The 11,728-nt window shown below is 48.6% G+C and overlaps 1 protein-coding gene across 1 annotated transcript in view; it reads left to right on the top strand.

Moving 5' to 3' along the window:
* Positions 1-10,199, top strand: part of Xkr6 (XK related 6) — a 209,299-nt gene extending 199,100 nt beyond the window's left edge. Inside the window, exon 3 of the mRNA XM_075949559.1 lies at positions 7,436-10,199. Coding sequence (XP_075805674.1) covers positions 7,436-8,400 — 965 coding nt within the window. The 3' untranslated portion in view covers positions 8,401-10,199. The remainder of the gene's footprint in view (positions 1-7,435) is intronic.
* Positions 10,200-11,728: the final 1,529 nt, after the last annotated feature.

Genomic DNA, 11,728 nt, shown 5'->3' on the forward strand with positions numbered 1-11,728 from the left:
GGCAGATGGACCAGAGGGTGGCAGCTCCTGGAAGAGGCGGGCTTTTATGCTGAGATGCGAAAGCATTGCTCATAGGCAAAGTCTGCTCTCTCTAGGAATTACCCTGACTTCTCCAGGGGCAGCAAGGCCACAAATGTCAAAGCATCAGATCAAAGGTCTGCCGAGCCCAGAAACCATGAGCAGTTCCTTTACCTCTCTGAGCATGCGATAGTCTGTGAAATGGAGACACTAACAGGCAGTTAGGGTTTATTGTTCAGAATGGGTGAAATAACGCAGGGTTTGGCATAGCACCCGACGCTCTGGAAGCCTTCAGTATCGGTGGTACCCTTACTCTTTCTTCTGTTTCCAAGCCGTTCTTCCTGAAATACGAAGACACAGGTTGGGGCTTCCTGGGAGCACCCCTTCCCACAGTTAAGACAAGGAGGAGATTGTGAAGGCTGAGTGGATAAAAGTCCTTTTCCAGGGCACATACTACAGAATCTGAAGCTAGCTGGGGACCCTTGCCTGTAAAAAAGCACCCAGACAGATTTTGTTCATAATTCTAGAGAAATCTCTCAAGGTTCGGCCCTGTGCTTGGGAGCTAACCTTTACCCCCAAACAAAGCAGCAAAGGAGATTCAGCATCTGTGTATGGCGGGATAGAGAATAAATGGGAAAAGAGGAAGGCATGACGGGGAGCAGTTGAAGGTTGTGTTCTAAATGCAGTGATTGGGGGCCAAGAAGCTGATCTCTGATAAAGGTCTCAGTGAGGTGACATTTGGCTACACACGTGTGAATACTGGCGAGGAGAACCTCAAATGGAGGCAATTCCCTGGGATGAAGTGATCCTGGAGGGGTTGGCATGGGTGGACCCCTGAGAGGACAGAGGGGCTTACGGAGGCTTCCCTACCATCGGGACCTCTATCTGAGCCTTCTGGAGATGGACCACTGAGAGGTGCAGGCAGGGGGCTGGCAGGTGCATGTGTAACTCTTGAGGCAGCCTAGATTGAGTGGAGCCTTGAAGGTCCATCTAAGGACCACAGCTGTACTGGAAGGATGTGGCCCATCAGTCACAGCAGCATCTAAGGACCACAGCTGTACTGGAAGGATGTGGCCCATCAGTCACAGCAGCATCTAAGGACCACAGTTGTACTGGAGGGATGTGGCCCATCAGTCATAGCAGCATCTAAGGACCACAGCTATACTGGAAGGATGTGGCCCATCAGTCATAGCAGCATCTAAGGACCACAGCTGTACTGGAGGGATGTGGCCCATCAGACACAGCAGGCTAACCATGTAGTGGTTTGGAAGCCTAAGCAATTCCATGGCTTCAAGGACCTATGATTCATTTCTCCTTGCTGTCTGTGGGCTGTAGGTCTCTGGGGAGTGGCCACTGGCTATTCTGGAGTGTCTGTGAGGACAAAGTCCATGTGGGCCACAAGTTTATTTTCTGCTCTACACCAGGGTAGTGAGTAAACCATGAAAGCTCATTGCTGGGAACTTGTCATAGCTAAGCACAAAGTATTTGACAGTCTCTGGCCTGATCTTTGGCATGCACCAAGTGGCCAGGCTCTGAGTGAAAAGAAACCTTGGCTATTCCCAGGTCTAGCTATGCAGTTTCCTGGGCCTTGAGACCCCCCTGTGAGCTTGTGTTGCCCAGGGAAACATTGGTCTTTGGGTTGACCTCAGGGATGGAAATCTTCCCAGGGAGCTGTTTCAGGGCAATGAGCACACGGTAGCCTCGGACTAATCACCTGGTGGGACAGGGACCACAAGGATTCCACGAGGGTCACTGCTCTCTTTGTGGTCTGCGTATTAGTCTCCTAAGGAAGGCTGATGGGGCTTTAAGAGCCTCCCATTTGGTTCCTACAGGGCCTGCATTTTCTCCTACTCCAGCAAGAGTCAAATCTCCATGCCCACGTTTCCACCACTCATTCAGCCCTCACGAAGACCAGCAGTGTCCAGGAGCTTTAAGGCACGGGTCACTTTCAAGGTCTAATTCTGTGTCTAGGCTCCTGCGAGGTGCATGATTTGGAAGATTTTTCTTAAATTTCTTTATTTAAAAAATGAATTAAGGGGCTGGAGATATTGCTCAGTGATTACAGCACTGGTTACTCTTGGAGAGGACCTGGGTTGGGTCCCCGGCACCCATACTACCCATAACTGCATTATAAGGGTTCTAGTGCCCCCTTCCGGCCTCCCCAGGTATCTGCACACACATGGTACATACAGACAAGCAGGCGCGCGCGCACACACACACACACACACACACACACACACAAATAAAAGTGAATTAAATAGAAAACCACACTAGTTTACCAGAGTCACCATCATGGAGTCCCACAGGCTGAACAGCACAGCAAAAATGGTCTTCTCATGGTTCAAGAGACAGGAAATCTGGATCAACATGTCACCGGATGCCTTCTCTTGAGGCCTCTCTCTTTAGATTACAGGCAGTGCCTCTGCCAGGTCCTCATGTGGTCCTTCTCGGTGTCTGTGCATCCCTAGCATTTCTCTGTGTCCTCCTCTTCTATGAGGATGCTAGTCAGGCTGAATTAGGGACACATCTATCATCTCACTTGGCCTTAAACTGCTCTGTAAAACCCCTCTCAGTTGGTTTGGACCGGGTGGCAAATGTCTGAAATCCCAGCACTCAAGGGCCTGAAATAGGACGGCTGTGAGTTTAAGGCCAACCTGGGTGGCAGGATGAGGCCCTGTCTGAGAAACAACAACGAAAACCCATCTCCACATCCCTAGGTGCTAGGGGTAAGGACTTCAACACAAAGATCTAGGGAAGACCCAGTTCAGCCCATGACCAGCACAGCCTCCACATGGTCCTCCTAATAAGACTGTGACCTGAATGCTGGTGTTCTCCCAGACAGCTGGGCATTGGCCAGGAGTATTATAGCACAGGGGAAGCCCCTCTTCTGTCCTGGCTTGTCATCCCCTACATCATCTAACTGCGTCCAGCTAATGGCTTGCCATCAAACTGTTGAACTAATGATTTCGTGAATTGGAGAGGCCACAAGCTTTATCCAAAGAAAAGATGCAGGCGTGGCCTGGCCAAGCCAGGAACATTTACTCCATCAATTGACAACGATATATCTTTGGGGATAGGTTGAAAATAGGTCTATCTGTTACCTGTACCATTGGCTCTTAAGTCCATGAAGGATAAAGGTCACATCTGGTGAACATCCAGAGAGAGAAACCCATTTCCTGCATGGAGTCTTATGAGCCTGGCTTTTCTCAGCTCTTCAGTGAGATGGTCTAGGGCCTTTGGTCACCACCAACTTTGGATGAAAGATGTGCTGGAGCCTTGAATAGAGTGGGGGGTGGGGTGGAGTTATGGTAATGTGGTGACCTAGAAAGTGGTGGGAGTGAGGGTTTGGACACCCCCAGGCCACCCTCCCCCATCTACCGTCCCTGCTCTGTGTGGGTATGAGGCCATCTCCACACCCTACACCTGCCTGCCAGTCCCACTCCCGGGCTCTGGCATGCCTTTTGACTTAGGGGTCCGTTTGTACTTCCAAAGACAAACCTGTCATTCCAGGCCCCCAAGGAGTCCATGGCTAGGAAGTAGAACAGGTTCTGCCATTGAAACAGGCCAATGACCTTCATTACAAATGACTTTGGGAACGTAAAAGACCCCAGCTGTCAGAAGGACAAGATGGAGAAGAGACAGCATCAGCTAGCAGGCACAGATAGCTGGAGAAACGCTATCCTAGATTGCATGGTCACTGGTCCTCGGGGTAAGCTTGGGCAAGGCTTGCTGGGGGATGAGCAGGTTGAGAAGCGTGTATGAGGACCTCTCTTCCATAAGCCATGTGACAATTCCAGACTTCACTAAGTGAAAACTAGCTGAGGTTGTGAAAGGAGACCATGACTGCCTGCCATTGTTCAGCCCTCCCCGTGGTTTTGCTCCTCTGTCCCCCATAACCATTTCCGGCGCCTTCATTATAAGCCAGTGATAATGCCGTGGGATGTCTTAAGAACGTCTGCACCATGCCCTGCTGGGAAAACCCAGAAGCCCCATCGCAGAACCAGCAACTTTAGTGCCACAAAGGGTGAGACAAGAACAAAGCCTCAGGGCTGGGAGGTGGTGGCATACACCTTTGATCCCAGCCCTTGGGAGGCAGAGACAGAGGCAGTATCTCTTGAGTTCCTACTACAGAGGAATGAGTTCCAGGACAGCCAATGCTAAACAGAGAAACAACTGTCTTGAAAAAAACAAAAGAAGAAAGCCCCAGAACCACAGTGGTGAATGAGGAGGAGGCAAGGAGGCGGAGCACGGTGTTGGGCTGCGGCTGCTGAGCAGACACACGGAAAGCCCTGTACTCAGAAGGCAGACAGTGTCACCACACACAGAATGGTAAAACCGGAACTGTGAAGGCCAAAGCCTGTCCTGCTCTGGTACCCCAGCTCTGTTCAAATCAGGCTTAGAATGGAAGCAAAAGCTCAGCTGGAGTTTCCTGCTCTATAAGCTCAGCACTGTTGCTCTCCCGAGTGGAAAATAATAGGGCAGTGATCGTTCCCATTGTGTTAGGAGGAACCCCAGATCAAGCCTTCCTCCTACTTCACTTTCATAAAACTCCTTTCTGACAGCCAAGTCGTGACAATTCCCAGTAGGTGCTTAAAGATTAGCACCAAGAAATGAATTCCAGCTTGGTGATGGTGGTACACCCCTTTAATCCCAGCACTCAGGAGGCAGAGTCAGACGGATCTCTGTGAGTTCGAGGCCAGCCTGGTCTACAGAGCAAGTTCCAAGACAGCTAGGAAACACAGAGAAACCCCGGAGAGAGAGAGAGAGAGAGAATGAGAATGAATGAGTTCAAAGCTGGGCATGGTGACACATTTCTTTAATCTCAGCACTTAGGAGACAGAGGCAGGTGGATCTCAGTGAGTTTGAGGCCAAACTGGTCTACAAAAACGAGAACAAGTTCAAGGACAGCCAGGACTGTTACACAAAGAAACTTTGTCTTAAAACAAACAAACAAACAAAAAGAAAGGAAGGGAGGGAGAGGGAGGGAAGGAGAGAGAGAGAACGAAGAGAGATGGGGGAGAGAGAGAGTTGGAGCTGGGCAGATGGTTAAGCCAATCAAGTGTTTACCATGCAAGCATGAGGATATCAATTTGATCCTCAGCATCACATAAAAAGCCTTGTAATCCCGGTATTGAGGTGTAGAGACAAGAGCATCCCTGAAGGTCACTAGCTAGCCAGCCTAGCATTCTAGTTAACCTCGGGTTCCAATGAGAGGCCCTGTCTCAGAACATAAAGTGCACAGCTCTTAAGAAATGTCCCTCGACATTGATTTCTGGTCTTTACATGCTTGTGCATATATCTATGCATGCCTATACACAGAGAGACATGAATACATGTATACACACACACACAGAGACACACACACAGACACACACACACCTGTGCATGCACACAAACAAAAATAAATGAATTCAGTTGTTAGAACTCTGGAGATTGAGGCAGGATGATTCGGAGTTCCAGGCTAACCTGTGCTACAGTAGTGGGTTTGAGACAAACCTAGGCTACTTGGAAACACCCCCAATTCAAGGGAAAAAAAGGAAGGAAGGAAGGAAGGAAGGAAGGAAGGAAGGAAGGAAGGAAGGAAGGAAGGAAGACTGGTTAGTCAGGTGGCAATGGAGTCACAAGAATGTTTTGAAAGGAATTCCCTGATAGTGTCCCAGGGACTAAGTCTGACACATGATACCATGGTATGACTTCCTTTTCTCTTCCCTCTGGAAACCCACACCCAAGTCAAGTGAATCCTATGAGGACCGGCCATCCCTAGCAGCCAGAAACACAACCTGTCTCTGAATATTTGTACCACAAACCATGTATGGTCTCTGAGAAGCAGACCAGATAGATGCCCTGCGTGTAGGACAAGCAGGCAGGGTATTCAAGTATCCGTTATAGAACTTTCCAGAGAGGTTGGATGAAAATCCACCGTCACTGCTCTAAAGATATTTTTTCGAATGATTTGTGCCTCATCTCCCCTGTTCGTTTTGTGTCTTCATTGATATGAGCAGCGCGCATGCTCCTGGTGGCAGTCAAACATCTAGATGTTCAATGTTCTGTGTGCTGACCACGTGCTGGGTGTGCTGTGGCTTCTGACACACTATTTTACAGTCTGAGACCCAGAGAGGAGGGGAGGAGGGAGATTCGCGCGCCGGGCAGGATCATAATTCTGGAAGCGGCAAGCAGAAGGACTTTGTTTCCTCCTTGAAATCTGAATCTTTATGAGGTAGTGTGCAGGGACCCAAGCGAGGTTCTGAGGCATCTTTCTTGGTCCCTTGAGTACCTGAATCTGACTTTAACACTAGTGGGTAGCACAGAGCTGATTTCGGCTTGGAGGACGTAACAGGAGAGCCGTGCTTGTGAGAATAGACAGTTTGTTAAGGAGACGGTCAATGAGATGGTAGCCGGGCCTCCAGTTGCATTTAGTTCTGAATTTTAGGAAGGATTACACAAGGGGGCGCTAGACGCTCACTTGGGCTACGCATGAGAATTCAGGGATGATGAAGGAATCCTGGGTAGAGAGGATGTTAGGCAGCCATGCTTGGTGGAGTTCATGGGTGGATTGGATCATAACCAGTAACGATCATTGCCATTTCGCTTGATTTGTTCACAAACATCAATTAAGCAAAGTCAGAATGAAAAATGCTTTAGAGAAACTGGCGTGGTTACAGGCTCAGAGACAGCCAAGCTCCTAGACTCCTTGAGCGTTGGAGGATTTCCTGGGGGAATGAACCACCGAGGCCCCCAGAAAACATCACCAAATCCACGAGGGGAAGGAGCGCTTCTGAATCAGGGGGTAGTGATTCTAACCTGGGAGACCAGAGGAGAGAGGACAATGGCGAGGGAAGACCTCAAGGGGGCTGCTGGGAGAGCAAGAAGAGTGTGTGCAGAGGTCAGGACAGTGCCACAGATGCCAGCGAGGGGACGGACATCCCACTGCAGCTTTAGATGTCTGCTTAAGGAGAAGGCTGAGTGGGAAAAGGTCCAGAGAAGGGCATTTGGGACCGAGAGGGAGCCGCCTAGCACTCTCACGGAAAGAATGATTGAGGGAGGAGCTTGAGCTAGGGTGGGCCTCCACAAACCCGAGATGACTTCTGCCACAAGGACCCTTAAGGTAGACAGCAGAGTGGTCCCCCCTCGTTGCAGATGCTCTCTATTTCCCAACTCCAGGCCAAGCAGGGCCTCTCCACTCTGCTCCTGAGCCTCCAGACTCTCAAACTGCAACGGGGTTTCTGAAACCGACTTCAGACACCCACAGTTCTCCGTGTGGGAAACAGCCGGGACTCTGGTCCAGTGCCTGATTTTGTTTCTCTCCCTTTCCTCCTCTAGATTGTGTGTGGGCGTCTCCTCAGCCAGGAGTTCCATCCACGGGGTCCACAGTAGATATCCGAGGTGTTAACTGTGTGGGTTTGTGTCTTTTTGGCAGGTGTCTCCTCTGTGACTTCCCTGATGTCCCTGGCTTGGGTGCTAGCCTCCTATCACAAGCTGCTGCGGGACTCCAGGGACGACAAGAAGAGCATGAGTTACAGAGGGGCCCTCATCCACCTCTTCTGGCGCCTCTTCACCATCTCATCCCGAGTTATCTCTTTCGCCCTATTTGCTTCCATCTTCCAGCTGTATTTCGGGATCTTCGTGGTGGTGCATTGGTGCGCCATGGCCTTCTGGATCATCCATGGAGGGACAGACTTCTGCATGTCCAAGTGGGAGGAGATCCTCTTCAACATGGTGGTAGGGATCGTGTACATTTTCTGCTGGTTTAACGTCAAGGAAGGGCGGACTCGATACCGAATGTTCGCATACTATACGATAGTCTTGACCGAGAATGCTGCCTTGACGTTCCTTTGGTATTTTTACAGAAACCCGGAGAACACTGACTCCTATGCCGTGCCAGCACTGTGTTGTGTCTTCGTTAGCTTTGTGGCTGGGATCGCGCTCATGCTCTTATACTATGGCGTGTTGCATCCCATGGGGCCGCGGGCTAAGGTCTTTGCCAGCTCCTGTTGTGCCGAGCTGCTCTGGGGCATCCCTTTGCCCCCCGATGTTGAGCCCATGGCACCTCAGACCCCTGGGTACCGGGGGACCCAGGTCACTCCCACCAGAGCCGTGACGGAACAGCAGGAGGACCTCACGGCTGATACTTGCCTGCCTGTATTCCAAGTGAGACCCATGGGGCCCTCCACCCCGTCAGGGCGTCCTTACCACCCAGAAGGGCCCCTGATTAAGATTGACATGCCAAGAAAGAGGTACCCGGCCTGGGATGCGCACTTTGTAGACAGGAGGCTGCGGAGGACTATTAACATCCTGCAGTACGTCACCCCCACCGCAGTGGGCATTCGCTACCGAGATGGGCCTCTGCTTTATGAGCTGCTGCAGTATGAGTCTTCACTCTAGAACACCTTGACCCAGATTGAGAAGGGGACCTTAAGTCTGGTTGCGGTCAATGCCGCCTGCAAGAAATATAACCCTCCCTTCCCCCAATACACAGAACCACCACCACCACCACCACCGCCACCACCACCACACCGCCACCACCAACACTACAAACAGATCAATGAGTCACATCCCCTTCAGATAAGCTTTCTTTCCAGTCACTATATGTATACAAAGATATTCTCTATGTTTTGTAAGTAAAAACAAAAAGAAAAGCTTTCTTTTGTTTTTTACACATAAGAAACAGTATTGAAAAAAAAATTAATCCCACACTACAGTTCCTAGGGTGGAGAAGGAGGAGCTCTCTCCTCTCCAAAAGAAACAAAAAAGTTTTCTACTTTACACCAAGTGTAGATCATTGATGGGATTGGTGCTGATTGAGAGAACAAAACTAAACTAAACTAAACTAAACAAACAAACAGAAACCTTCAACTGCCTTATGCCCTTAGGTGCTGAGTTTCTTTAGGTACTGTCATGTTTTCTCACACAAAACTCTCTGGTGACTTTCACACCAGGAGAGAAAAAAAATTAAATAATCAAACGAAACAAAATCTACCAACAAAACAAACAAATTAAAACAACAAACAGATACCATACCAAAACGATCCTTCCTATCTGATGATTTGTATTGAAAAACAAACAAACAACAAACAAACAAACTGACCAAAAGCAAAGGCATAGAAACCCCTCTCTTTATTCAGTTTCTCCTGCCCCTTTCCCATTTTGCAAAGCCTTCTAGAAGCTACTTGGATCTCCACTGGCCGGAAAAGCTACTGGAAGGCTGACTATGTGCCATTTAAACATTTGCCTAGCAAGAATTGCATTGTTTTTCCCGTGCAAAACAAGAAAAACAAACAAACAAAAAAGGCAAAACAAAAACAAGAATGAAACCCCCAGACACCCAATTTGGTAAATTCTAAAAGCAGATCAAAGGAAATGTCCACAAACACCATCAAAGAGAATCTTTAATGATACAACTCAGCATGGTAGCAAAAAGGATGACTTCAATTTAAAGGCACAATACTTAGTCCCTGACTGGTGACAATGATCTCTTCCGTCGTTTTAAGGCTGAGAAGGGCGCGTGTGTGTCACGTGTGACAGTGTGGAAGGCCTCTTCTCTTTCCATTTTTGGTAGGGAGCCTTAAACTGATCCGGAAAGAGTTTTTCTTTTTTCATTTTTCATTTGTGCTTTTGAAAAATAACATAAAGAGGAACACTAGACTATCTATCTCTATATCAAAAAGTCAAATCGTATTAACCAACCCATTTCACAGACTGGTGCTTCTGTCAATGTGGTTGGCTGAGACTCATTCAGCCTGGTGCATTTGGGGTGAGTGGACTGTGTGTGTGAGAGAGAGAGAGTGTGGGTATGTGTGTGTGTGTGTGTACACCTGCTGTAAGGTCTTGCCAGAAATACACAAAATTGAAATGAGGCAGATACTGTGGTAGCTGGGAAAGGGAAATGTAAGGGGCTGGATGGAAAGGTGGGCAAAGTGGCATCTGAGTGTGGCCATCCACCTGGAGAGCAAGTCCCCACCCAGCAGCAGAAACTGTTCCTCCAGGCCCTGTGGCTTTGGTGAGGATTTGAGACAACTGTTTATTTTTCTCACTATACCAAGGTGAATTTCTGGAGGTGTCACAAGTATGTTTGACCATTTGTAAAATTTTTAATTTGTTTTTGGAAGGTACTGTTCCTTTAAAGAGTATTTCTGTTTTAGGGTATTATTTTGATACCATTCTATCTCACTTGGGCACACATTAAGAAAAATGAAAGAAAAGAAAAAAAGAAAATTAATCATAAAAAGAAAAATATCTCCGCAAAAGATATATATGTGTAAATATATATATATCTATATATACATGCACAGTATTTTTAAGTACATACTGTTAGTCTTTATTGTCTGTGGTTGTGATTGTTTTTTTTTTTTTAATTCTGGATGTAACTGTTCAGGGTGCAAGACCTCACACTGAGCTATACTTAAGAGAAGTTCAAAAACTGAGGAATTTTTTATGTTTGATGAATTTTTTTATATTTTATTTAAAATAACTATTCAAAAAAGCCCCTCTTTGTCACTCCTTCATGGTTTATTCAAATATTTTTTTTCTCCCTTAAACCTTAAAACGTGTATTAGTTGTGAAACTAACTGCTCCCTCCTTTGTCCCACCCACCCCCGTATCGCATGCATTACTGCAACTTTGCAGGACCCCTAATATGGGGTCTCAGAGGGTCCTACCGGGTCCCTGCTCTGGGAAGCAGGATGCAAGCGAGCACACTTGGGCTGAGGTGAAGACCAACTGGGCTGCCTCTGCCAGGTAGGAGCAAGCCAGGGAGAGAGGGACAGCTTGGATCTGTGCATGAAAGCGGTGAACAGAGGGAGCTCCCACAAGACTTGTTCAGTCTGTCTTCAGCACCTGCTGGGGCTCTGTCCCCAAGCTCCAACCCATGCTCTGCTCAGACTGGGGAACTGAAGAGTTCATCTGTGGGGTGGCTGGGCATTCCTCTGGCCAGCTCTGATCCTGACTCTTGCTCTTCCCAGGTTTGGGGCTCTGTGTGGCAGTGGAATAGCTTCAATGCCGCATGAGCCCTCTGGACCCCTGCCACCTTACTTGTCTAGCCTTAGGCATGCTTCCATTCTATCTCTTGCTCTTTGATCCCACCATTGGCTTTAGCCTGCCCTCTCTGCGTGACTGCTCCGTCTCTAGCGCACATGCACAAGCACATGTGTCCATGTTTACACAAAGCTTAGAAACTGCGGGTGTTGACTGGGAGCATCCAACATTGGGAAGACAGGTTCCAGCCTAGGGAAGCCTTAGCCAGGGGAAGCGAGGGAGGAGGAGGTCATGGTGTCTCGCCAGCCCAATGCTGTAGCCTTGGTGACATTGGGCTCCTTTCCTTCTTTAGTAGCAGCATTCCTGTCCCTCTCTCTAGACTCCTCCATCATGCCTTACCTTCCCCAGTAATGCAGTAGAAAATGTACATCTGTGAAAAGTGAGCCAAGAAGCAGAGAGCAAAGCAGAAGGGAGCAAAGACTGAACGATCTATTTCCTCCGGTGGCATGGCCCCCATCATCATTCAGAGCCCCATTTCTTGTCTCCTTTGTTCTTAGGCATTGCTTCCTGTGGAATCTTCTAGAGTCCTTCTCCTTCAGAGGCAATTGGTGGCTGGCTGATTCCCAGGTGTCACCAGTGGACTTCACACATCCTCAGTGTCTTCCTCCCAGATGACCTTGCCACCCCACAGCAGGACCACTGCACCGAGGCAGAGTGTCTGGGCCCCCCCGACAACTTT

The sequence above is a fragment of the Microtus pennsylvanicus genome, chromosome 15, assembly GCF_037038515.1.
Source record: "Microtus pennsylvanicus isolate mMicPen1 chromosome 15, mMicPen1.hap1, whole genome shotgun sequence".
Taxonomy (NCBI): domain Eukaryota; kingdom Metazoa; phylum Chordata; class Mammalia; order Rodentia; family Cricetidae; genus Microtus; species Microtus pennsylvanicus.